Source organism: Prunus mume, linkage group LG8 (genome assembly GCF_029339155.1).
Source record: "Prunus mume cultivar Tortuosa linkage group LG8, ASM2933915v1, whole genome shotgun sequence".
Taxonomy (NCBI): Eukaryota; Viridiplantae; Streptophyta; class Magnoliopsida; order Rosales; family Rosaceae; genus Prunus; species Prunus mume.
This window is the reverse complement of record NC_142705.1, coordinates 22,001,192-22,027,820: the sequence shown is the minus strand read 5'-3', so window position 1 is coordinate 22,027,820 and position 26,629 is coordinate 22,001,192. Positions and strand designations below refer to the sequence as shown.

The 26,629-nt window shown below is 35.9% G+C and overlaps 1 protein-coding gene across 1 annotated transcript; it reads right to left on the bottom strand.

Annotated features, from left to right (window-relative positions):
* Positions 1-9,896: 9,896 nt before the first annotated feature.
* Positions 9,897-12,582, bottom strand: LOC103339081 (uncharacterized). The gene is made up of 3 exons (XM_008242356.3): positions 11,393-12,582; positions 10,758-11,225; positions 9,897-10,605 (listed from the first exon to the last, which is right to left on the bottom strand). The coding sequence occupies exons 1-3, from the start codon at positions 11,910-11,912 to the stop codon at positions 10,343-10,345; spliced, it is 1,251 nt and encodes a 416-aa protein (XP_008240578.2). The 5' UTR covers positions 11,913-12,582; the 3' UTR covers positions 9,897-10,342.
* Between the last annotated feature and the right edge of the window lie 14,047 nt (positions 12,583-26,629).

The window sequence follows — 26,629 nt, the reverse complement described above, 5'->3', positions numbered from 1 at the left end:
TGGTGGTGTAATCATGGGAAGCCCAGTCACCATTTGTTTTTTTATGAAGTGTCTTCAATCCATTGAAATTCAAATGACCATATCTAAAGTGCCACAGCCATGATGGGTCATCTTCCTTAGCCATTAAGCAAGCTTCTATTGTCTTTATCTTTAGTAGAAACAATCTGTTTGATGTCATTTGAACAACGGCAATGGCACCTCTTACTGGATCATAAATCTCACATGCACCTTTCTGAATGGTTATAGTATGACCTTGGTCTTGCAATTGACCAGCACTCAACAAATTTATCTTTACGTCAGGAACATAAAAACATTAGAGATTGTCTCTACAAAGTTATTTTTAGTTTTAATCTAAATATCACCCTTTCCCATCACTTTCACAGTATACCTATCACCAAAACTCACAGTAGTACTAAAGCCTTCATTTAAAAAAGAGAGAGAAGACTTACTACCACTCATATGGTTGCTACAGCCAGTGTCAACATACTAGACTTCTGACTCAAGCTCCTCCTTAATATGATAGGCCATCAACAACGTCTCTTCTTCCCTTTTTCTCAGCAAAGTTCGACTTCTGTCCCTATTCTTTGTTTTTAGACATCCTTGTGTAGCAATCATTGGGATAATGCCCATAATTTCCACACATGTAGCACTCAATCTTGGATTTATCAACCTGTGCTCGATTGAAATTGAGGATTTAGCAAGGGTAGAAGCTTTCAAATATTGCTCATCTAAGGTGCCTCAGTTGAGCCTTTGCTCATGGACCAGCAAGGAGCTTTGCAACTCATCTATTAACATCTCATCAATATTATTGGACTCTTCAATAGAACACACAACATAATCAAACTTGAGGGCCATAGATCTCAAGATCTTCTTAATAATGGTCACATCATCAAGTTTGTCACCATGGATTCTCATCTTGTTTGCAGTTCCCATTGCTTTTCCAAAGTAATCAGTAACAGACTCTAATTTTTTCATCTAAAAGTCTCGAAGTCTTTTCTCAAAGCTTGAAGTTGTGCACGCTTCACTCTTGCCGAGCCCTGGTACTTTTTCGTCATGGATTCATAATCTTTGAAGAATGAAGAATAGTTTCATAATCTAAGATGCGTAATTAATGTTCTAGGAATCTATTTTAAGTAAATATTTTTGTTTTCCTATTTCAATTAGAATTGGGAGTTTGGTTTAGGAAGTAAGTTTGTTTTCCTACTTCAGTTAGTCGGAGTTTGTTTTGTCTTCCCTAAGTATAAAAGCTATTTTATAGCTAATTGTAAGACAATTTTGACGTTAAATATTAAACTTAGAAAATTCTCTCTATTTTCCTATCAACTTGGTATTCCGCTGGAATCAACAAGGCATAGATAATAAGTTCATAATTTCATACATTTACATGCCTTCTTTACTTAGTGTTTTTGCTTAGTTTCTCTTTATTTTGAGTCACTTACATCTGTTTGTGTGTTTTGTAGGTTAAGACAACAAGAAATCACATTTGATACAATCCATGCATGTTAAGGGCTGATTGGGATGAGTGGAATATGAGCTTAAAGACAAACCTAATTTGGGCCACACTCCCTTGTCAGTCCAGTTTCATAGGTCATCTTACAGACCTCATTTTAGGAACCTACACAGCTCGGATGAGAAGACATCCTTAATAGAAGTTGTTCCAATAGGTGTCTATTATAACATATGCAAATTTCAGCCCCATTGGATAAATCTGGAGCCCTCAACACGTCAAACACTTAACCAAGTTCATAGAAAAGTCATAGTTAGCTGCCATCACATTTAATGTGGCCATATCCCTGTAGCCATGTACTACACATAAAAGCAGCCACACATGGGAGATGAATTGGCTTAGGAACTTAGAAAGATGGAAAAAAAAGTCAAGCTTACCATGAAGAGACCAAGAATAGTCTACCAAAAGCATTTATTGGGCAGCTGGAGCAGTTAACATTTATTGGACAGCTGAGGCAATTGGGCAACAGCTGAGAGAGGTGTGCTTCACCAGCCAAAGGGAGGACGATTTTGGCACTCTATAAATAGAGAGATGTACACTCATTCAAGGGGACACATACATTCATTTCATCCATTACTTATACACACATTCAGATTCCATCATTCACCACAAAGAGAGAAGAGAGCTAGTTACAAAGGAAGGAGAGCTTGGAGCTATCCTGGGAACTACCTTGCTATCACTAGCTAGTTCTTCTCTTCTCTTTATTCTATCTATATATTTCTTATTTTCTGTATTCATAGTTATGTCTAACTAATCCATTTAGTTAGGGCTTAGGATGAAGCCCTAGTCATGAATATTCAATGTTATGGATGATTTCATAGTTAATTGATTTCCCTGCTTTCTTTATCAAGTTGTTAACCTCCAATTTATTATGTACTTGATGTATATTTTCTTGGAGTAGCTAACTAGGATTTTATTCATCTAGCATAGGTTGGGAAGGGGTTTAGATTCACCAATTCTACTTTCCTTTCACAATCAACACATGAATGGCCTAAGAATCATTCAATGAGTTAATAATCATAGGTAAACTAGGACAGACATCATGTTCTAGGACTTGTGTGATTATCATATTCTCAGGAGAGCTTAATGTCTTTTGTATGCTGTATTCTAAGTAGATATCATGCTTAGGTTATTAGAGATCACATGTTGTGTAGATACCATGCCCAATTACATGCCTTAGGAGAATCATGCGTCCTGACCTAGATACCATAGGTTGTATGAGAAAATCTATTGTTAATGAAGCTTGAGTCAATTTCTATGCATTCATAACTTGAATGGGAAGACTAGTGGTGGATTCCAAGGCTCTAACACCTTTCAATCATTCTTTTAGAACTTGTTAATTGCTGCCAGTGTTTTCTTTCCAACACTTTCATTTCATTTTCGTATTTTCATTTTAACAACAAAACCCCCCCATTTCAAGTGTGTGTGTGGTGCTAGGATTCTGTCCTAGACATTGACTAATTAGCAAGGGGCATTGTTGAATTCAACTTTGCCTTAGTTAGTCAGTTTCTTTGTTTTCTGTTTTTCTAGCATTCTAAATAGTTTAACTTGGAACCCCGTTACCATTCTCTGTGGGAATTGAAATTACTATAAACGATTCGTGCACTTGCGAGAATTGAAGTTACTATTTTTAATAACTCTTTTTAGTTGTTAAGAATAGGCACAACAATAGAACCTTTTTGTTCTTGGTTATTCTCATCTAGAGAATAAACAAGGATTGAAGGTTTATAGTTTTCTTTTGTGTTCTTCATCATGCTTGCTATCACGCGTTGCATCAAATAGTCTCCAAAATAGCACGTCAATAGCCTGAAATAAATAATTCTTCACCTTCAAATCTTTTAGCCTTTGATCATCAAGTTTCTTTTGTTGTTGTTGTGTCAGTTGTGTTCCTTCTTCTGGCTCTTTGTATCTCGTCTCCACAAGATCTCAATATTCTTTAGAACTTAGAAAGTTCTCCATTAACATGCTCCAATGGTCATAATGACCATCAAAGCAAGGTATGGCTGGCTGGACAAAGTTCTCTTTTGGCCTGTCAGTCTCCATGGATTCTTGCTGCTGCAATACACAAAAAAACTGTTGCAATTTGGGATTTTTTTAGTCATGCCCAGTGGGAGCTTTGATACCAGATGTTGGATAAAACTAAAACTCTAAGAGTATTTGCTTGCTTAAACGTTGAACACAAAAGCTATGACTGAAAGTTTCAAACTTGATAAATTGAACTCAATGAAAGAGAACACCTTAAATAGGAAAAACAAAGCTACTGCTGCAAGTAACATGATCATTACTTAGCATATTTTGTAGAGCCACAATCCACAATTCAAAGCATAAAAATAAACATGGTTACCCACACTAACCGTGACTCCTACAAATTAGGGATTCTCCTATAGTCTAGGTATCACTAATCTCCTAACCATAGGCAACAACTATTGTTAAAAATTAAAAACAAATCTTAACAGATGTTAGATGGGTGCTTGGCTAGGTTAGTCTTTGAGAGGTGGGGGAGGGGGAAAAAATGGGAGAGCTGAGAGAATTAGGTGGTTTTGGATGGTTGAGTGGTGGTGGCGGAAAGCCCTTTTCTGAGCTCATGGTGGTGGATTTATAGGGTGAATTCTCAATTGTGTCCTTATTATAAGTTTATTGATCTTTGAAATGAACTCTATTACATGCGTTATAAAAAGTTTTTCAAAGTTTTTCTTATAAAAGTTTTCAGAAACTTGGGGTTGTGTGTTAAGAATAAGTATTTTTAAATCCTTATTGTTGTCAACTCAGTAAGTTTATCTCACAATTTTTATCTTTGTTTTGCACTCCTAGCTCTTAGTTATCATAGGTCATATTAGATCCACGTCAAGGCTTCCTTTGCTCACATGTTTGTCATTGACTTTGTAGGATGCAAGCATTTGAATCATTCTCCTTCTAAGCTTTAGCTTATGAATCTACTAGATTAGGCTTCTTTTTTTTATTGTTCTTTTTTTTTTTTTTTGCCAATCATTGAAAGGGGGGGATGGGGGGTGAGGAGAGATATCAGTTAAATTGGTTATGTACAAATTTTTGCCAATATCAAGCGTCGAACCTGGGTGCCAATATGGGGTCCATGGGGGAAAATTCTGCCAAACCATCGCAGCTAAACCCCGCTGGTGTACTAGATTGGGCTTTGATATGTACTACATATGCTTTTTGAGTTATACGCTTTTGTTAGTCTAGTGATTGACTTAGTACTTGCGCTCATGTACCTATACATTTCCTCACAAAGGTCACACATCTCATTTCAGGTATGTGGGGATGATTGTGTGGTAGATTGAGAATGGACATTAGGTTTACATCCAATTAAAATATTGAGCCAACGGGGTCAAGCCTAGTGGAAAAAGGGTCTTGACGTGCAGATCATAGGTCTCAAGTTCAAACCTCCATGGAATCTTAGTGTTTGTGTGTGTGTGTGTAAGAAACCACCTCTCCCCTATAATTTAGACTATCCCTTGTACTAAAAATAAAATAGATGTCAGTGGAAAATGTCCATAAAGCTTGCCAAAAAGAGCCCAAATTACATGAGGAGGTAGTTTCTCCCAACGACTAGAATCAACAAAGGATGCCTTATCCCCACCTAAGGAGGCTTAAAGGAGCCCGAACATGCCAAACCAAGGTTTACGGCCCAATGCGCATGGCCCTCGTGCCTTTTCGAGGCCCACAAGTCCCAAGTAAAGGCTCATGAGATATTCTCCTGATGTACATTTTTCACGAAAAGGAGAGACACACTTTAGGCCAAGGATTAAAATATCGGCGTGCAGATAATATCGAGCCTCCAATTTACAGATATTTCGAGGGATATATCATTATCGTTTTGGGTATCGGGAAAAAATCAACAAAAATGACAGATATAGGCATTGAAACACATAATTTTGGTGTAAAACTTTCATAGATGTTATGTACATTGTCAATGAATGTATTGAACAAATAAAACTCAAAATTTACTAATAATAAGATATATATATATATATATATATGATGAAATATAAGTCGTATGTAATACGTTAATAAAAAATTTGAAAATAAAAAGTTGATTAGAATGAATAAACCATGCATAAATCCATAGTTTATTTGAACATTGGATTACAATTTAGATGAGTGTCCAACTACATAAATGAAGAGCTCCTATGAGGTTCAAACAATGTGGAACAACCATCTAGATTCGCATAATAATCATACCAAGTCATGTAACCCAGTAGTTTGTAAGTCATGTTTGAACATGGTGCACATATGTCTCTCTTGAGCTCCCTACTGTCATCCCATATATGGGATAGTTAGGATTAACCCAACTAGTAGGTCCATAATCTGTTTCATCATCTTGAGCTCCATATCTAGTTCCACTATAATCAGACATGACATAACCATAGCCATCATAAGATTCATTTAAGTTAGTACTAGGTCTATATTCTTTGATGCATAGTCTATATTCTTTTGATGCATACTCTAAAACATGCATACTCCAAAACATCTTTTGAATTGAATATTGCCAAAAGCCTTCACACATATATCTAATCACTGATATTCTTCAAAACTTTGAATTATTTTGGGTTTTGTTATGGTATCGAAAATATGAATATCGGCAAAATATCGGATATCGCACTTATCATCGTCAATATCGGGAAGATATGATCGATATAGTATCGGCCGATATTTCAATCCTTGCTTTAGGCTACCACCAATCACCCACTCAAAGGATACCACGTCATCAGCGACTCCTCAATCCCACATAAAAAATATATATATATATTTAAAAAAAAGGGCAATAGAAAGGTTCAACTTTCCGTATATAAAAAGGAGTACTTTTCACCTAAAAAAGGTAATCACAATCTCCTCCATACCTTTTGAACCTCCTTTGAGGAAAACAAGACTAACTTAAACATAAAAGGGTAGTTGGTGGACCCCTTACCACCTCTTCAGTGATCTTTTTCAATCTCTCTTTCAAGGAAAAACAAAAACAAAAACAAACCAAAAAAAAAAAAGCTAGCATTTGCCTTATTTGGCCACTCCGAATAAGAGAGAACTATACATAAGTGCATGTTCCTAACCAAGTCCGTCCTTAGGAAATGATTGACTTAGTTTGACTCACTCTTATTGGTTAAGAGATTTTTACGCATCAACAAATGAAATTTATATCAACTAAAACCATATTTGAATTGAGGGATATAAAGGTCATTTGATTGAATCATAAATTCTTGATTGAATAGGATTTGGATGATATCACCTTAATTGAAAAGATTAGTGGGAATAGGATACAATTAGCCAAATTACCTCCAATTTCCTAATTAAGTGGATATAGGAAATAGAGGAGCTTAAGGGCACTTGTGACACACCACTCATCAGAGAAAGTGTGAAACTTGTGCTTCATCTATCTCATAAAAATTAGTATGTTTTATCCCTAAACACTTCCAAAAGTTATCACCTTAGCCCTAGGTCTTGGGTATGTGGATTCCTAGCTAGTATGATTAGGTCTTCGTAGGCTCGTAGCCAGTCATACACCTTTGCAGGTTCCGAAGCCCTGGTTCAATGGTTCTGGATGAGTGGTCTCATGAGTTCTCAATTATTCTTTTCTTCCACAAAGGAAACTCCATTATCAAATCATCAACATGAAGAGAGACAATAGGGATTTAAGTGTTATTTTGAGTCCTGATGTACAAAGTGAATTCAATCTCTCTTCTTTGAAATTCATTTTAGTGACACCCAACCTCGATTATATGTACTCATTGCTCCATCTTCCAATTTTGGGTCATAGTCTGACAGTGGTGTACCATTAAACCCTCGAGTATTAAGTAGCCCTCCTATCAAACTCAACCCTTTTCACAAACCACCCAATTTCAAACCTCATTTCCCACAAATATAATCTTCTCCTCAAAATCATACAACAAGCATCATTGTAGAATTGAACTCAACTCAACATCGATAGTTGGATCCATCGAAAGACCCTCAATCTAAGAGGTGAAACCCTAAGTGCAATATCTGTGAGAAACTCTCGAAAAACGCCACTACAGAGCACTAAAATGGACCCCAAAAAAATATTCATATTGTCTTTAGACAATCAATCCAGCCGATCCAAACAGTCATTATCGGTTTGGTTTGACTTTTACCAAGAAAAACTCAAAAGGTTAAAACCAAACCAGACCGTATATGGTTTGATTTGGGTCAATTTTGAGCTTTTGTAAATTGGCCTAAACTGAATCAAACTGTCTACTTGTATATTTATTTATTTTATTTTATTTTACATGTGCAGTACTCTAATTAGATGATAACTGTATATGGATGTTGAATTTCAAGTTTGATGAACCTTTTGAGTTAATGATATTTGAATCGTAGCTATATTAATTATTGAAATTTGAAATTTTGTGGCATGTCTAGATTTAGGATAGTTTGCTACTCTAACAAATGGAAAGAGTATGTAGCAAGTTGTGCACTTTTTGGCTACAAATGGGCTAACAATGTTGAAAAAATACAAACTGAAAGAGAATTTGGCTTAGGTTCAAACCGGCCAAACCAAACTGAACTAAACTGTCTTAAATTAGTGTGGTTTAGTTTCTTTTGAGATTTTTGTCAAAATAAAACCAAACCAAACCGTTGCAATTAATTCGACTGCGATTTTAAGATGAAACCAATTCAATTATGACTGTATCCACTCCTAATAAGAACTAATATTACATGGTAGTGCCTACATTATAAAAGTATGACATGTCCCTACATTATTGAGTATTAGCAAATAAAAAATCTCTCGAATGCCTATATGTAAATATAATTGGCAATTCCTTTCTAGAACTTACACGGTTCACCACTTTGTACTGAAAGGAAGTAAAATCAAAAGCCAAAGCCCAAGACATGAAAAACAACCTAGTTCATGTCCACATTAAATAAGCCTCATTTCCTTTTTAGGCTGGAAGAAAGGCCCAAAAAAAAAACACATCAACAATGTCCATAACCAAAACGGAATGAAAACCAGGTTCATTATTCATAGTTGCAAGAGTACACGGTTGTCATCCTATTTTGTCATGCATTTTTGGGGTCAACCTCTCCACGCGATTCATGAATGCTGGCCATTCGATTTTTATCCCTTGCTTCAATTAGGTTCAATCACATTACAGTGACCACGAAATGCCAACCAATAAAAATAAAACCAAAACGAAAAGAACGTGTTCATAATTGTGGCCCTCATTACAGATCAGTTGATCTAAAAAGAAACAAATTTCAACTACGAAAATGAGACATGAGTGTGCCACTTTTTCCTTGAAAAGAAATGCCAATTAAAAGCAATCGCAAGTGACATGACCACTCTCTCTCTCTCTCTCTCTCTTTCTCTCTCTGTGCACAAACAGATAATAAGCTTAGGACCCATTTAATAACCATTTCAATTTTAATTTTTAGTTTTCATTTTTCATTTTTCATTTTTTTTTTTTTTGCTATAGTATAGAGAAAAGTGAGAGAGAGGATGAAAGAGAGGATGAGAGGGATGAGTAACAAAAGTGAAAACAAAAACTTGAAAATGAAAACAATTTCAAATAGATTTCAGCTTTTACTTTTGTTACTCATTCCCCACATCCTCCCTTCTCTTCTTCCCTCTCAATCCCATCTTCATTCTCACTTCCATTCTCCCTTCTTTTTCCTCTATACTCTAGCTCACAAAAATTAAAAACTAAAACTTAAAATTAAAATGGTAATCAAACGGGCCTATTTTCTCTCCTACAAGATTCACTGTTATGTTATATGCATTTGATAAAAGCTACCCCACTCCAACTTTTATTTTCCCTTGCTTCTCAAGACCCCCACTGAATGTAGACAAATTACTGTGTGATCATAACACCATGTAACATGTCCTACGTAGTGTTATCAATCTAACTAAATCGTAAGACGGGTACATAACTCTATATGTATAAAGTCATTCTTCATTATGTTATTATTTGACTGAATTAGTAATATTTTGCCGTCATGAAGATCAAGAAGTTTCTTGAGTGTAGCCGTATATAAACATGTTGTTGCTAATCTACCCAGATTATAATTGGGTAGGTGGGGGGAGTTAAAGTGTCGTTTACCCCCTCAACTATCATGCTTGCTTGCTAACTAAATCCTAACACTTGTACATTAATACATTAATTAATAATGTAACCGCAAGTACAAAGTCGTTCTACCACTAGTTTTTTTTATCCATCATGAAGGCATTGGCATTATTGACTATGCTAGCACTAAGTGGACGTTGTAATAAAGGCAGGGGTTTTAGTAGCAGAGCAACCAACCAAACCATAGGCAGAAAGAGGAGGGTATTAATAGCAAGGGCGTGGAAAACACGGTCAAACAAGTAATACCAAAAAAACCAATGACATTGACACTTTGAGATGGAGAGAGCATTAAAAACTAGTCATGAAACATGGGCAGGTTCATTCATTGAGTCAGCAGTCTGCAACAAGTAGCTTTGGCTCTGCCTCGTGTGCAAAATGCCACAAAACAAACAACATCACATAGAGAATAAAATAACAAAACCAAACCCCACTGCTGCTTGCTTGCTTCCTTCTTGCTTCCTTCAAAAGACGTTTTCACAACTATTTTGAAGTTGAACCACTCTCATATCATTTTTTTTTTTTTAAACTCTCTCTCTCTGCTGCTTTTACCTAGTTTACTGTAGCTCTGTATTTCCCTTTTATAGAACTAACTATACACATCAAAAGACTGTAGAGATGCCCCTTGCAGACGCACTTTAACCACATCACAGATACATGGGTGTTTGTAATGGTTAAGCTCTTGCACTTTAGCTAAAGTTCCAGCCTTTCTCTTTTGTTCCTGCCCAAAACCCACATTTTTTTTTTAACCCATGCCCACTCCAAGAAAATCAATGAAGGGCATGATGAGCTTCTCATTATTATTCTGATTTTGGTTTTGATTTTCCCCAGACAATGACACATTGGTCCTAGTGGTGGTGACTGATTCATCTCCTGAAATTTCTGAGTTTGAATCTGATTGATGACCAGATTGGTCCACACCCATCATAGCTCCTCCCAGAGGTCCAGTTTTGCACAAGCCATTCCCATTGCCAATGATCTTGCCAGAACCCCCATCACTTGATGAGCCTGCAACAACAAGAAGAATAAGTAATCAAATATAAATCAAACCAACACCAGAGAAAAAAAAAACAAATTTTAAACCCCAAGAACAAAATGCTCATGCATTTTTTTATGATTTATGTTTAGAGTAAAAGTGGGGGCAAATTAAGGACACATACCCATCTGAAATCCAAAGTTCTGGTGTTGCTGAAACGGATGGAGCTTGCTAAAAAAGCTAAGAGGTAGCCTAGTGGAGGGAGTGAGGGAGAGTTCAGTGCATGTTGAAGCAGATTGAGTGTCGTCAATGGTGCTTATTGAGACAGTTGATTCAGTGCTGGAGGTATTCTTTTGAAAATTGGTCATGGGAGGGTGATCAAATTCCTTAGGAAGCTGGGTGGCCTGAGGTGAAGAAGGCTTTCTTCTCTTGTAAACATTGGATTGCTCTCTGTGTTTTCTAGCCATGATCACATGCCAATGGTTCTTCACAGCATTATCAGTCCTTCCAGGGAAGAGCCTAGCAATCATGGCCCATTTGTTGCCATAAAGTCTATGGGCAGCCAGGAGCCTTTCTTCTTCTTCCTCACTGAAAGCCCTTCTGTTGATCCTTGGATCTAGCTGGTTAAACCACCTCAATCTGCAACTCTTTCCTACAAACAAAAAACAGAACACAGCAGTTGACGAACAATGTTCGATCAATTAGCATACATTCCCAAAATTTAAAAAGTGAATAAATAAAAAGAAAAAGGTTGCAAATTTAACAAATTATCATATAAAATTACAAAATACCAAATCCAAAGAGGGAGAAAAGAGTTACCTGATCTGCCATCAAGATGCTCAGCAATTAAGTTCCAGTTTTGAGGACCATATTGGGCCACAAGTTCTTTGAGCTTTGAATCTTCAGCAGGTCTCCAATGGCCTCTGGCACAACTCTTTGTATGCCCAGCAGTACCAGTTCTCCCAGCAGCAGCAAGGCTTCTACCTTCATCAGCTTCCACTCCAGCAAGAATTAAAGGCATGCCCTTTTTCTGATCAATCCCAAGAAGCACAGGGTACTGATCACGACGATCAGTTATTCTTGTTCCCCCATTTTCCAGAGGCTGAAAACCCCATGGTTTCTTGCTTTGCGGGGATGATGAGGGGCTGAAAGGCTCAAATCCCATCTCAGAAGAAGTACCTGAGTGATCTTGCCCTCCAGAATAAAAATGAGGATGAACCATTGCCCCAAAGGTGTTTGACAGAGAAAGTTGATGAGAAACAGGAGGAGGTGGCAAAAAGTTCAAATCTTCATATCTAGTGAAACCAACACAATCACTCTTCAGATGTTGAGGAGCCATTTCCAATGAGAATGAAGATTAAAAGTAAAAAACTTGAGCTGCTAATCAAGATGGGTTTTTTATCAAACAGAAATAAGGCAATGCCACAAGGCAGAGAACAAAAGCAACACTTGGTTTTTCTTCTAGACTTGTGAGAACGAAGAAAAGAAGTGATGATCAGAGGAACAGGAGGGCTACCTATCTAGTGATCTAAACCTCTCTCCACCTGTGAGATCACTCACTCAAAAGAAGGGTCTGTTCGGCAGAAAAGAAAGGGAGAGAAAATTAAACAAGAAAGGGAACAGGTGAAAACAGAGAATTGGGTTGGTTTGTATCAATAACACAAAAAGAAGAGAAGAAACCAACCACACGGTTGAAATTTGATTCTCTCTCACACAAACTCACAGAGAGTCAGGTGGGGTGCATATTTTGAGACTGATATGATCTTTTCTTCTCTCTCTCTCTCTCTCTCTCTCTCTGTTTCTCTCTCTTATATATAGGAAAATGGGCTTGTTTATTTGAAAAGGCAGAAAGTCTGTGCTGTTGTGCATGCACTTCGAGAACCGCTCGTGTGGGTGGTGGTGGTGGGGGTGGGGAGGTTTTTCTCTAAACTTATGCTTGGGAGAAGAGTCTTGGTGTTGGCGTTAAATATGTAGTAATATTTCCACTGTTGCCTGTGCTTTGTCTCATCCTCCTCCTCTTGTGTTGTGGCCTCGGGCTTTGGGGAAAACCAGAATCTGTTTGTCTGTTTGCAAAACGTTTTTTGCTTTTTTCAAAGAACGGAAATTTTCAAGGACCAGAGTCTTAAGCATCACCCCCACCACCTGTCAATGTCCTTCTGTGCTCTCTCACTTCCCATAACTGAATACCCATCATTATTTTTTTTTTTTTATTTTCCCAATATTTAATTCTATTTAATTTCTTTTTATATTGTTTTATTTATTATGCTCCCATGTTGAGCCTCTTTGTTACCTACTTGGCTGGCGGAGATAGATTTTTTTTCATTTATTATTATTCCAAATTTTCCAATGGTGCATGCATGTACTTGATCCAGCTCAGCAAATTACCAGTAACCAGCCTGAGCTAAAAAAATTGCTTTCCTTCACGAGCTTCTGCAAGCCAAACGTACTGCTTTTTTTTTGGGACGAATGGCCAAACGTACTGCTTTTGACTGAGAATCGAGAAACTTTGACAGCTTAGATGTACAATAAAAGGATAATTTTAATATGTCACTTATAACCTAAATGCAAACTCATATTGTAAATTAGTGAACTTATGCCTTTCTTTTTCTTTACAAGGAAATTTGACCAACTTATGTATAGAGTTCATTTCTATTTAGGCATTCCACAAATAAATTTATTTAAGGAATTTGTTCTGGACGGCACTCGTTTTTGTAGACAATTTGGAAGCTGTTAACGTATTTAATTTGACGAGTAAAATATACGAACATTGTATTTTAAGAAAACGCTAAAATAACAACAATTTAATTGAGCAGTTATATAGTTGCGAATTCAAGTGATTTGTTACAGCGATGATCTTTGAGGGACTTCCTTAAAAATACACCATTCATATTACTGAAATACAAAGCAAAACGGGTTTTACAAGTATATAAGGGGATCCCTTGTGTACATACACCCCCGAGCTCTAATCTTTGACGTTAATTTTGTAATTTGCAAAAAAAATTGGAAGGAAAATTAATGGAAGGACAACGGGTTGTGTGAAAAACAATTCGAAACCTTATAAGGTTTTAGTGAAATTTCCAAAATTTTGAAAGTTTCGTAAAAACATGAAAGAGCTTAAGAGGTGCGAGCGTAAATAACTATGTATATATTATCATTCAATTAATCTCATAACTAAATGAATACTTTTCTTAATACTAAAATGTATTCAAAATGCAAAATCAGAATTACAATCTACCTAAATGGTCAAACTCTGCAACTATTAACATTTTTTTTGTTAATCTCGTATACATTAAGTTGATTTAGGACCAAGTATCTACAGTGTGTACATTCTGTTTTATGCTCTATTACAAGGCAACAAACAAGATGTACACATTAATTTGCCCCACATAAATATGGTTCAGTCTTTTTTAAGAGCATTTTTTAATATATTCAGCAACTTATGGGTTCGAATGATTGGTTACCTATGTGACTATTGTAATCGAGCCTTCCGACTTTTATCAATGATATTTCTATAATTTGACTAAAAGCAAGTATAACATGATGGCCAACAATGCAATCAATTATGAATAATTTGAAGTTACATTCAACATAAATATGTATTATCTTTACTTAATTGGTTGCACACTCTCTTTCCTTCTTTTAATACATGCTTCTCCCTAATATGAACAATGCCTTCTCGAGAAGTATCTCCAATTGGCTTGCCGACAAACTTTTCTGATGATAATATATGAAACGAGCCGAGAAAGTTAAATAGGCTTAGGGGAAGTCACTCATATATGCTTATTATTATTTTATCATTACCTTTGTTATTTTCATCAATTTATGCGAAGTTCATAGAGAATTAAATATGCGGAACACTAAGAAATTTATTCTTAGAACTCTATGGAGAAAACTAAGTGCTTGAGTGGTTTCAACGATCATAAGCCTTTTTTCCTTTCTGTGATGACTCGATCTAGTCTCCTCTTCTAGCCTACTTTTGATTGGTCATTTTGAGTCACTTTTGATTTTGGATAGTTTACTACTATGCCACCCTTTGCTAATTTTACAAGTTCTATTCTCTGTCATGAATCTTTTTTACCACTGAAATGATTGATTGCTTTGTGACTTTCTTTTTCCACTTTTTCTACTCCCATTCTGGTCTATCAGTTGATTTTACGTTGTTAAATAGCATAGCATAGTGGAATAGATGGATGATGGCACATGATATGTGAAACTAGAGCTGCGCAATCTCACTGAAAAATCACCCAAACCAGACTAACCGATTTGCTTGGGAATTTAAGGTTTGATTTTTGTTTAATTCGATTAAAAAATTATTCAATCATCAAGTTTAACCAAATCGACTGATTTTTAAATAAAACATATCTTTTGACATGACAACTCACTATTCGTCATCTCTAACTTGTCTTTTACACATTTAATCTTCACCACAAAGAAACTCTGACCTAACATCTCCTCTTTTCTCATCTGCCATTATCGCTCTCTATGTGATCTCTCTTTGTTCACAAACCTTTTCGTTAATGCTCAGGAGTTATTGTTCAATCCATTTTATCCTAAATTTTATGTCATCCTCCCGAATTAATTTTTGGCTAGGATCTAGTGGGTTTAGGATTATTGTCTCATATTAGAATATTAGATAATTAAGAGAGGGGAGCTTCTATAATGAGGGGTAAAATTAAGGGGTTATAATGACGGGATTCAATCAAGCAGTCTATTAATAACTATGCACTAGAGCAACGACTATTAAGGAACCACTCATTATAAGCCCTCACTTTTACCCCTCATTATAGCCTCCTTGGTTAAGAAAGCTATCTTAATTAGAATAGAGTTCTAGCCTAGTCCAATATTTTAGCTTAATTTATGCTTAAATTAATAAATAAATATTAAATCTTCAATGTAATATATAAAATACTTAAATAATATCCAAATTTTAAGGCAAATAAGAACAATTTGAGCTTGAATACAAATAAGACCGACTTAGAGCTCTCCAATTAGTATTTCTATTTCAACCTGGGGTTAGTAAGACGTAACTGGTTCTAACCCTAATTAGTAATATACATTTTTACAACACGTGTTAACTCGTGAATTTTTGTCGAACTAGGAACTCATGTTCCTCAATAAAGAGAGCTAACGACGTGGTGTACTTAGGAAAAGGTGTGTGGAGCAAGCTAAGCATTAGACTTCATGTGTGTATTATGTAGTATCTATCAGTTGCAAGAGAAATGTGCATTGTTTTGTATGACATATCTTGCTTGGCTTTGATCGATTGAAATCTTACCTAGTTTACGATATTGTTGTGTAATGTGATAAGGAAAGGGGTCACATTCGGTGCATTTGAGGATTCGATACATTACACCTCTAGAAGGATTATACAGACCAACTAGCCCAAACCCCACAACTGGTAAGGCTAGGCTATCGTGTATGACTATTGAAGACACTCTCGTGATCTTACCACGTGAGTTGGATTATGATCTGTTTTGTGGTAATAGCAGTTAGTCCTATGGAACCGAGAGACGTTACTTGGTTGCAAAAGTTATTGAGTTACCCGTGCACATTCGGTGTAGAGCACATACCTGCTAACGGCCTGCATTAGGTTTGCTAGCGCATTGTTTTAGTTTTTTCGGTTTTGTTGAATAAAATTCTAGAAACTCCATGAGTTTTCTATGTTGTTTTGTCTCTTCATTCTAGAAACTTAGTTGAGTTTGATGGATGTTCCTAGTCTCTTTAGGAAAGTCATGTCGATTAACATCCAGTTTTATCCTTGATGTAATTGTACTAGATTCGGGTAATTGTGATGGTAGAAAGGAGTTATAGAAAAGTAATTTTTTAGAGTAATTCTCTCCGCATCATTTCAGCTAATGTCCGTTTTACTAATATCCGCCATACTGCTAATGAGATGATTCGTTCATTTACGGTCTTTGTCCTTTGTATAATTTTAAAAAGTTATTACAAACACTAATATGTCATTTGATGAAAATGTAGGATTTAAATAGAAATTGACAAAACAATGAACGTAGCCACCCAACAAAACAACTCATCATTACATTTTATTTACCCCAAAAACACATATCATTACACTTCACATTAAAAACAATAAAAAGAAAAGAAAGTAAAAGTAAAAGAAGCCAAAGTTAAGTCCATCTCATGCACAAAGAAAGATCATATCAGAAAAGAGTGAGTGAAAGATCTCGTTTTTATTGCTCCGAATCTGAGCAACAGAAGAAAGAGAGTAGGGAAAGCACCAAAGCCCACAATGCCAACAACAAGAAACCCCTAAAATAAAGCAAAACAATCACTACCGTACGCTACGACTGCATTTTCTGATACGCACACGTGTGAGCCATGAGATTCATTTTTAAAGCCTCTGCGACAGACAACGGTTTCATCGGCTCGTGTCTTTGATTTATTTACATCTTTGGCATCGGTATTATTGTTACTTGCTTTTTCTCATGCATTGGCGTTTTGTCTCTTTCCCGAAACCGTTTTGCTTTTCTGTTCTGGCTTAGGTTACACGTGCGGGTGGATCCTTGTCGTGAACGTGAACGGGGCAACGAAATCTATGAGGATATGGAGTGGGTCCCACGCTTTGAGAAAGTTTTATGAGAATTGGATGGACGAAAGTGCCCATTGGGTGAGGGTCCCTTCTTCACCTCCTACACTGCTCGCCCTAGAAAATTGTGTTCCAAACCTACAGTCTTTTCATTTTTAATAGGCTTTAAAATGTTAAAACAATTCCGCTATTTTACTAATTTGACCAATTTAGTTGATTTGGTCCTTGTGTTTTACTTTGTTAGTCAATTTTGTTAGTTCCGTTAAATTACTGTTAAAAAAATTCATAAATATTATTTAAACTAATTAAAAATCTCTAATTATTAATAAAACATAAAATTTCAATTTAATAACAAAAATTATTGACTAGTTAGAAACAGAGTCTTCATCTATCTCTCTCTCTCCCTTCCTTATAGTTTTATAGATTACAAAGGGAGAGGAGGTACTTCTCTCAAAGCTACTTTGAAAATAAAAAAACACATATAATTGACTAATCAAAGATGCATTGGGAAGAAGGGACCAGTGTAAGGGTGCAGCTCGGTGGGGGTCGAAAGGCAGGAGATTGACGTTGTGGTGGAGAGAAGGGGGAGATCGAGGGGAGGTGGTAAATAGGTGGTAAATGGATTACACGGCCTAAGAAATTGATCAGATTGAAAGTACGGGAATTAAAATATAAGGACCATTTTGACATTTAAGCATTTTTAATACTTATTTTTATGATTTTTTTCATTGAATTGGATTGGACTTAAGAATTCAAACATCGATATTACTTGATTGGATGACCAATGTCTTTGTGATAAAGCTCCAATTAATCCTAAATTTAATAGTTTCGTTTGATGAAGGTAGACTTTTATATAGTCTTTGGGTGACTAGTTTTTTGTCATCATGTAGTGGAGACTCATTATTGCGCTCATCATGTCAACTAGTCTTTTGACTTCAAACTTGAGATAGTTAATGTGTCCAATGCTCGTATTGTTTGGGTCATTACTCACATAATGGCTATAGTGACCTACACCCATGTCTCATTGGTTGAATGTCTTTAATCCCAACATTGACAATGCTCGATCTTTCCTTACAGGGCCCTGCTTGGGCTCCAGAGGTACGTATTAGGCCGATGTGTGGCCAGAATTCTCTATAACCGTGCTTGAAACGATGTCTTCTGTTCCTAAGCATGTCTGATTAGGTATGGATTCCTTCCTCATGGGGTTGAGGAAAATTGTGTCTAAAGGTGTCTGGTTTTGCCCATGTGTCATCAGGCTACCACCAGCTCACACATTCGTATTTATTTGGTCTTATTTGTTCTAAGTAGAGCAGACCGAGACAAGTATATACGTAGTTCAAAAAATTTAATGGTGTCGTATTTCTTTATTATTTGAGAGAATTAACAAATGACACATCAACTGTAGTCCTGGTAAACCTGACACCAAACCAATAAAGATAAAGTCACGTTACCATTCTGTTTGAGAATAATGACATGTTTACTAATCCGTAATATGAAAAATTAAATTGAGGATGAATTGAATTGATGAGGAGTTTAATTGAGGAGAGTTAGATTCTAGATTCCTATCGAAATTGTTTATTAACCCATATGGAATTGGGATAGGAGTAGTGCTAATTACTAAAATGTCCTCATTGTTGGGTTAAAGTAAATGACAAATTTAAAAATTTGAAAATTGTGTGAGGATATCATGGGTAACAAATATGATTTCCTAATGGGTTAGTTTTTCATGAATTAAAATACCACATCCCACCCAAGAATTGAATTCCTCCAAAATCTCGTTTTGACTTCAGTTTGTTATTGCCTACATTGTTCACAAAATCATTTAAAATACGATGACAAAGATAAAACATATGAGGATTAGTTAGGTCTGTTCCTACAGAAACAAAAGGACATAAAGAGCAGCCATTGTTGAAAAAGAAATAACAATATGCCCCATTTACAACTTTATTTGACTGGTAGCCTCTTATAAAATGACTTTTCCTAACAACAACAAAAACTTCTTTGTAATTTCGGTGGCATATATATAACAAAGAAACTTTGCTATTAAAACAAACATATCAAACGAAAAGAACAGACGTAGCATAGAAAGAATCATTGTTGATACTATTTCCAAATACAAATACATGTATGCTTCTTGTTATTTGACCATGCACATAATTAAATTCTAATAGAAATTATGAAGTCCAAAGAAGAGGATCGCATCAACAATTGCGCATAATTTCCGTCTCTTAATACGAAAACGACATCTCGTTAACCACTTCGTGACGCACCATGTTCGTTGCTAATGTTGGTTACGACTTATATCGACGAGAACAAGGGGAATATGAGAAACTATAGATTAAGGAAAATGATGATTTGTTATTTAACTATATAGATTAAGGAATATGGTATACTTCTCACATATATCATGCCGTTAGCCAAAGTTTTCTTTGGTCACCATCCTAGCGCATGTGTGTGTCCCACCCAATGTTCTTTTGTCTGTTCCTTTTCCCCTTTTTTCTTGATGACAGCTGACCCTTAGTTTGTTGCATGCATGAACCCTACTATATTTTTGACTCGAAAGAGACCATGAGCTGCAAAAGCCTTTTTGTTTCACTTGGAATAATAATTGCTGGAATCAGTACGATTAACCAACAAAGTCACCAACCTAACCCTAAATTAAGAAACGCTAAGAAGGCGACGAAAATTATGAAATCATATAGTCAGTCTATAATGTCTTATATCACATCTTGGGTCACCATCACAAAGACAGGTCGTTATTCTCAATCGCTGAGTCTCCTTATTCTGGTAGGTGGACACAAAAGACATGTTTTAAACTACAGGTTTTTAGGGTGTCACCTTCTGCCGACTAAATCGAAACCTTGCCCAGCTGCACTGCAACGAGTATACATCAATGCTACTGTTTAACCATGTGCCAATGTTAGGAATTTTGGATAAAATACGATTGTCCTCAAATCGAAACGAAATTCTTCGTAATTGTACTTGGATCTTCTGAAATAAAACCCTACATCTTGGTGTATCCATGAACTTGATCCATCCTACTGGACCTAAATGGTGAAATTAAGGACAATGTCGGTATACGCGGACCCCACCCATGAAGAACAATATGGAGTGAAAAGTGGAAGTTGTTGGGAAAGAATTTCATGGGTCTCTGAATAGGCTATGTTCAGTCACATACATTCCTATCCTATGTCACCGACTGAATACATTCCTATGTTACCGAATATATGTTATTTACGTATTTGACTTAAATCATATCACGAGCAAAATATTAAAAAATAAAAGAAAAAAAGAAACTGAAAGAGCCACGGATCCTCCAAGGAGACTTGTTGAGAGAAGCTCTTGTCATCAGAAAATTAATGGTGGTTGATGCATGCACACGCACCCTTCGCTTATTTTTTAATTATTATTTATGTTTTTTTTTTCCATATACCTTAGAAACTCACTTGGAATATGTGCCATGTTTCTTGAAATTGTCACTAGTGGGGTGACACTTGCCGTCAATACCAGAAAAACTTTGGATTCAACATACAAAGTAAGATGTCTAAAGGTTAACAGATCTAGGTGGTTACTTAACAAGAACGTACACTTTTTATTTTTGTTGGTAAAACAACATGGTCAAGTGTACTTATACGAATCAACATTGTACATAGAAAATACCGATGGTCTCAACCTTTCACATCGCCCTGAAATCGATCCATTCCTACCGAAATTGTCGCCTACATATATAAAAGATAAAATCATTTCGTTAAGACATTATCATTAATGTATGTAAGTATTTTTTAGTGAAAAATTATATCTCAGATGTGCATATACTATGGGCTAACCTAACGACTAAGATGTCAGTTTTCTTGACTCTTGTTCTTCACATCATATCACCGATTAATCTAATAACATTATAATATATTAATAGAAAAATAAAAATTAATCACAAGAAATTCAAATTTAGGTACGATTTTTTTTTAAAATGTGAATTTAGGTAGGATTGTTGACAAGGATAATGTAACTTCTAACTAAGTTTTTAAACTCTAACACTAACCTTGATCTAACATGATAGCAAATAGAGGATCTTCTTCGCCTATGTAGTTCCTTAAGACTCTTTTTCTAGATGGGGTGAGATTTATTTGAATATGTATTTAATTACAAGAGAAGGACCTCTATTTTTATGCATCACCCGCATGCCTTGCCCATCAAGAAACATACAAGTGTTTTGTTTGCATTAGATTAGGTTGTTTCAATCTATATATAGAATTAAGAATCCTCTTAGCTCTTGTGTTTGCACAAGAGATAATCCAATAAGCTTGAACTTTACTTCTTGATCAAGCAAAATACTAGGGCCCTTATACAATTAGAAGACCACACTTAGTGGATTAAGACAATAATTGTCTTACATTTTCCCACTTGGTTGATTAATCACAAGACATTTTGTATTGTTCACTTTAAGGCCGTGTAAAATAAAACTCAAACTAATTCCCACTAAGCAATTGTCAATTATGAAGAAAAAGGAGGAACTATCAAGACTTTATTGAGTATCTAATACTTCAACTTTATAGTCAAACAAGAAATCAAAGAACCCCCAAACTTGCAGTTAAAACCCTAAAAGTTCTTTGAGGTATATATCAAATACCTAACCATTGAAAAGAAAAAACAAACCAAAAATATTTTTATATTTTGCAAAATTAGGGTCAAACAAGAAATCAAAGAAAACAAGAAAACAAATTTGCATTTTCAAGAAATGAAAATGCGTCTGGTAGATTAATTAGAAAATATCTTTCTTTAGAAAACAGTAGTACCCAAACTAAAATTATTGCAGCTCAAAAACTACCTTAACATGGCTGCTTCTTTTTTCTCTTTTTCTTCCTCTTTCCTACTTTCTTCCCCTTTTCTTCTTCCCTAGGCCATTTCTTTTTTCTCATTTTCTTCCTCTTTTCTTCTTCCTTTCCTTCCCAGCCACACCCACTCCTCCTTCCTTCCATGGCATGAATCCCATACACCCACCCATCTCTCTCTCTCTCTCTCTCTTGATCCACTAATTAATGGTTGTGATGGTTTGATTGGGTGATGATGGTGTTAGTTGGGTTTGTGGTGGTTCTTCTTCTTGTCTCTGTTTTTTCTTCTTCTTCCTCTGTATTTTTTTTTTCTTAATCAAATCGGAGAAGATGGGTGTTGTTCCTGTTGGTGGGTTTATTGGTTGTCAAGAGAGAGAGCTAGAGTTGTTGATGGGATGCATTCTTGTGTCTTGAAAAGAAAAAACACAACTTTTTCATTTTCAACTTTTGTTCACAAATCAAATTTTTATATTTTGAGGGCAGAACGTGTTTTTGTAGAAACAAAAACAGGCTCTAAAAACATTACCAACGGGCCCTTATTTTTTAGTTTAATTGTAGCAATGGTCCCTGAATTTGTACCCCATTTGCATTTTGGTCCTTGAATTCGCAAAATGATCATTGTAATCCCTAAACTTCACTTTTGTTAGCACCATTGGTCCTCATGTTACATTTTATGTTAAATTTAGGGACAAAACCTTACATTTCTAATTGGTGAAACACTAGCAACCCCACCCTCTTCCCAGTAGACCTATCCCCATTCCTAATTTAGGGATAACAACCTTCCATCCCCTTTCCCACCCAACCACAGCCATTGACCACCGACACACGTACCCAAGCTACCTTAAAACACCATTGCACCACCCCAATCCACCCAAAAATTGATCTCCCCACGGAATCAAACCCATACACAAACACGACACCCATCCCCTTCACCAACCAAAGAGATTTTTTGGAATTTATTGAAGTTGATGTGAGATTTGATGTGGGTTTTTAGTTTGACTAAAGTGTAACATCCCACATTGACCAACGGAGAGGTGGTGATGTGCCTTATATGTGCATGCCCACCTCCATCTAGTACGAGGCCTTTTGGGAGCTCACTGGCTTAGAAGTCATGGGAACTCCGAAGTTAAGCGAGTTTGGTCTAGTGCAATCCTAGGATGGGTGACCCACTTGGAAGTTGCTCGTGAGTTTCTAGGAACAAAACCATGAGGGCAGAGAGGGGGGCCCAAAGCGGACAATATCGTGCTACGGTGGAGCCAATCCCGGGATGTGACATAAAGAGAGTGATGGATGGGTTTCCTGTCAAAGTTAGGGAGGTTGGTTCTTTGTTGTAGTTGAGTTGTGGGGTGGTGGGAATGGTGGGTACAAAGTGGTGGTTGGAGTGGTAAAGCTGGTGTGAATGATGAGGGATGGATTTGAAATGACCAGTTTACCCTTAAATTTAACCACACAAAAAAGTAGCAGATATGACGGTAGGACTAACATTGCTAACAAAAGTCAGGTCTAAGTTAAGGGATTATATGTTAACTAAAAAGCCTTAAGTTTTTCCTACCACAATCTCTAAAATCTCACGACTAGCCAAGCTATTCATCTTTCAAGCTCACAACCACACGTTAACTCCCACATTACTTACTATATGTTCTTCACATATTTGGTTCAATTCATGTCGTACATGAGAAGATATGTTGAGAAGACCTATCAGTGCATTTTATATTTGTATGTTCTAATTGTGTTTTTGTTGCACAGTAAACTCAAGAAATTGAGAAGTTAAACCCTATTATTGTATTATATATTGGTTTTTGATTGTATGTTGTAATTGTGTCTTGTAAACTATAATGACTGCACATGATACACATCTTTGGTCTTCCATTAGAGTTGTTAAATATCAAGAATATACAAGAGCACATCTCTTCAATCTGATCCCTTCATACACTCATTCTAGATGGGGTGAAGTTTTTTGTGTGGGTTGGCTTGATCGGTTGAGTAGGGGCACTTGTATTTATATGCATCTACCTAAGAGTCTTGCCCATCAAGAAACTCTTAAGAAGTCCTTATTGCATTAGGTTTATAACTTCTAATCCACAATTAAGAGAGGAATCTTTCTAGCTCATATATTAGCCTTAAAAAACTAACTTTAATAGAGCAGCAGGTTTAGTCATATTTGAACTCCTAATTGATAATAAGTATTAGAATCCTTTGATGATTATAAGACCACACTTTAATGAGATAGACATCTATATGTCTAATAGTCTCCCACTTGGTCAAATGATCATCAATAACTCAATATTAATTACTGTAAGGCCTATAGAATTCAACTTAACCATAATTACTAATCAAGTCACTGTCATTCAAAAGAACAAGCATGTTACTATCAAGACTTATTGAACATTTCAATATTTCAAGGTCTTTATAATTATACATACAAGCTCTCAAGATCACATGAGACTTCCATCAAGACTATTGAGAATTTATTACAATTAATTTATAAGTCGGATTAGCATCAAATTTCATGGAAACAAACTAGAGACATTAATCTTCATACAACAAAATTTGCTGGCACATAGCCTTATGAGCCAATTCTTGAACATGCAATTATTCTAGTTTTAATATATATTGTGTTGCGACATTTAATTATTTGTCATGCTTGGAGAAGATAATTGCCTTAAGCTTTGAATATGTACACATGTATTCTTTATGTTGCTGGAAAACTATCAGCAAAACATGATGATATCCAATTAACAATAACTTCAATCATGGCAAAAGGCAAAGTACCAAATTAATAAGAGAAAAAGTCACGGCTTTGGATTGAAACTATAAGATTCAAGTTTCCTCAATTAAGATAGGAATCCTTCTAGCTCTTATATTAACCTTAAAACACTAACTTTAATAGAGCTGTAGGTTTAGTAATATTTGAACTCCTAATTGAGGATCTCGAGCCTCTGCATTTAGGTTTACGTGTTTTTTTTTTTGCTTCGTCTCGAGGGCATACTACTTTTTTTTTTTGGTCTTATGCTTCTTCATCTCATGCTTCATAAATTTCAACACCCATCGATCTACTACTCCACGTAATGCATAGATTTTTGTTTTACTATTCTCCCATTATGGTGTCGTCTCTCGGGTTGAATAGGATAATAGAAGAGATCGGGCTGTTGACACAGGGGAGCTTTTTGGGTTTAGGGGCGACAAAGGATCATCTCTAGGTTCGAGTAATTTGTCAAGATCGGGCACTGTTGGCGATGGGAGTTTAAGGTCAGGAAGTGAGGGAAAAGAAGAAGGAGGCCGCAAGCCAGAGTAGGATTGGGTTCAATGAGAATTTGGCAAGTGTTAGTTGGATTCTAAGAGCATCTCCAAAGGAGATGTCAAATACCAAACATCAAATTTAAATTTGATGGCTGATGTGGCAATTTGACATTTTACACAGCTTTATACTCCACCCGATATGTCAAATTAAATTATTATTTTATTACATTTTAGTGTTGAAACATTTTTAATTAAAAAGAAAAGAAAAAAAAAGAATAAAATATTCATTTGACATCTTGCTTTTCATATGTCAAAAATAACATCTCAACCTCCAACCTTCATTCCACATTAGCTTTGACACATCGGTTGGAGTGATGTGAGATGTTATTTCTAACTGTTAAATGTCTATGTGGCACGTTTGACATATCGGTTGGAGATGCTCTAAATGGTAGTAATTTGGATGCTATGGACAGAAAACGTACTTCCATACATACAAATATGGCTAAAACTAAATCCAAACCAAGGAAATCATACTAGTGTTGTTGAATATATAACATGTGCTCCTTTCCAATGTGATCCTATGGCCGACAATTGAAACCCAACTTTCAACAATATTATCTATTGCTTCATCCAAGATCTGCACTAAACCTTAACGCCGTTAAGGGAAGAGTTTACATGAGTTTTGGAAATAAAAATAGATCATTAAAAAATATCATTTAAAAGTTTGATGCCATGTCGTGTGTTAAGTGGTTAGATTGTTTGAGTGGCTTAGATTTACCGAAATGCGGATAAATGCACGGAGCCTAAATGCAGAGGCTTGGGATCCCCTAATTGATATCAAATCTTAGAATCCTTTGATGATTATAAGACCATACTTTAATGAGATAGACATCTATGGCCTTGTTTGGTACACCTCCTTGGATTGGCTTGAATTAGACTAACTTAAATAACACCCCTAACCCATGTTTGGTGCAGCCCATCTTTAAGTTAAATGAGACTATAGAATCTGGGCCTACAAAAAATGCTTCGCTCGTTGGCACAAAATAGAGAACTCTGAAGAAGGTGTCGCTAAATAACAAAGTCGCTATTGAGTCTGCCATTATCCAACGTTGCTCTGCTATGCCTCTTTCTCTTCAACATTGCTATGACTCTCCTCTTCAGTGTTCCTTTGTTTTCCTCTTCTGTTGTGCTCTACTCTCACTCACTCGAGGTTAGTTGTTCAACTCTCTTCCTCTCTTTCTACCACTTTTGCTCTGCTTGTCTCTCTCCTTGGTGATACATATGCTATTTCTTAGTTTGATTTTTAAGTTTTGATTATGGGTTGTTTGTAGTTAGCTTAATTTGATGAAAATTAAAATTTGTATTGGTTAATTTTCGTTGGATTATAATTGGGTATTTTTCTAGGGTTTTGAATTGTTTTGATTATGGGGTTTTTATTTA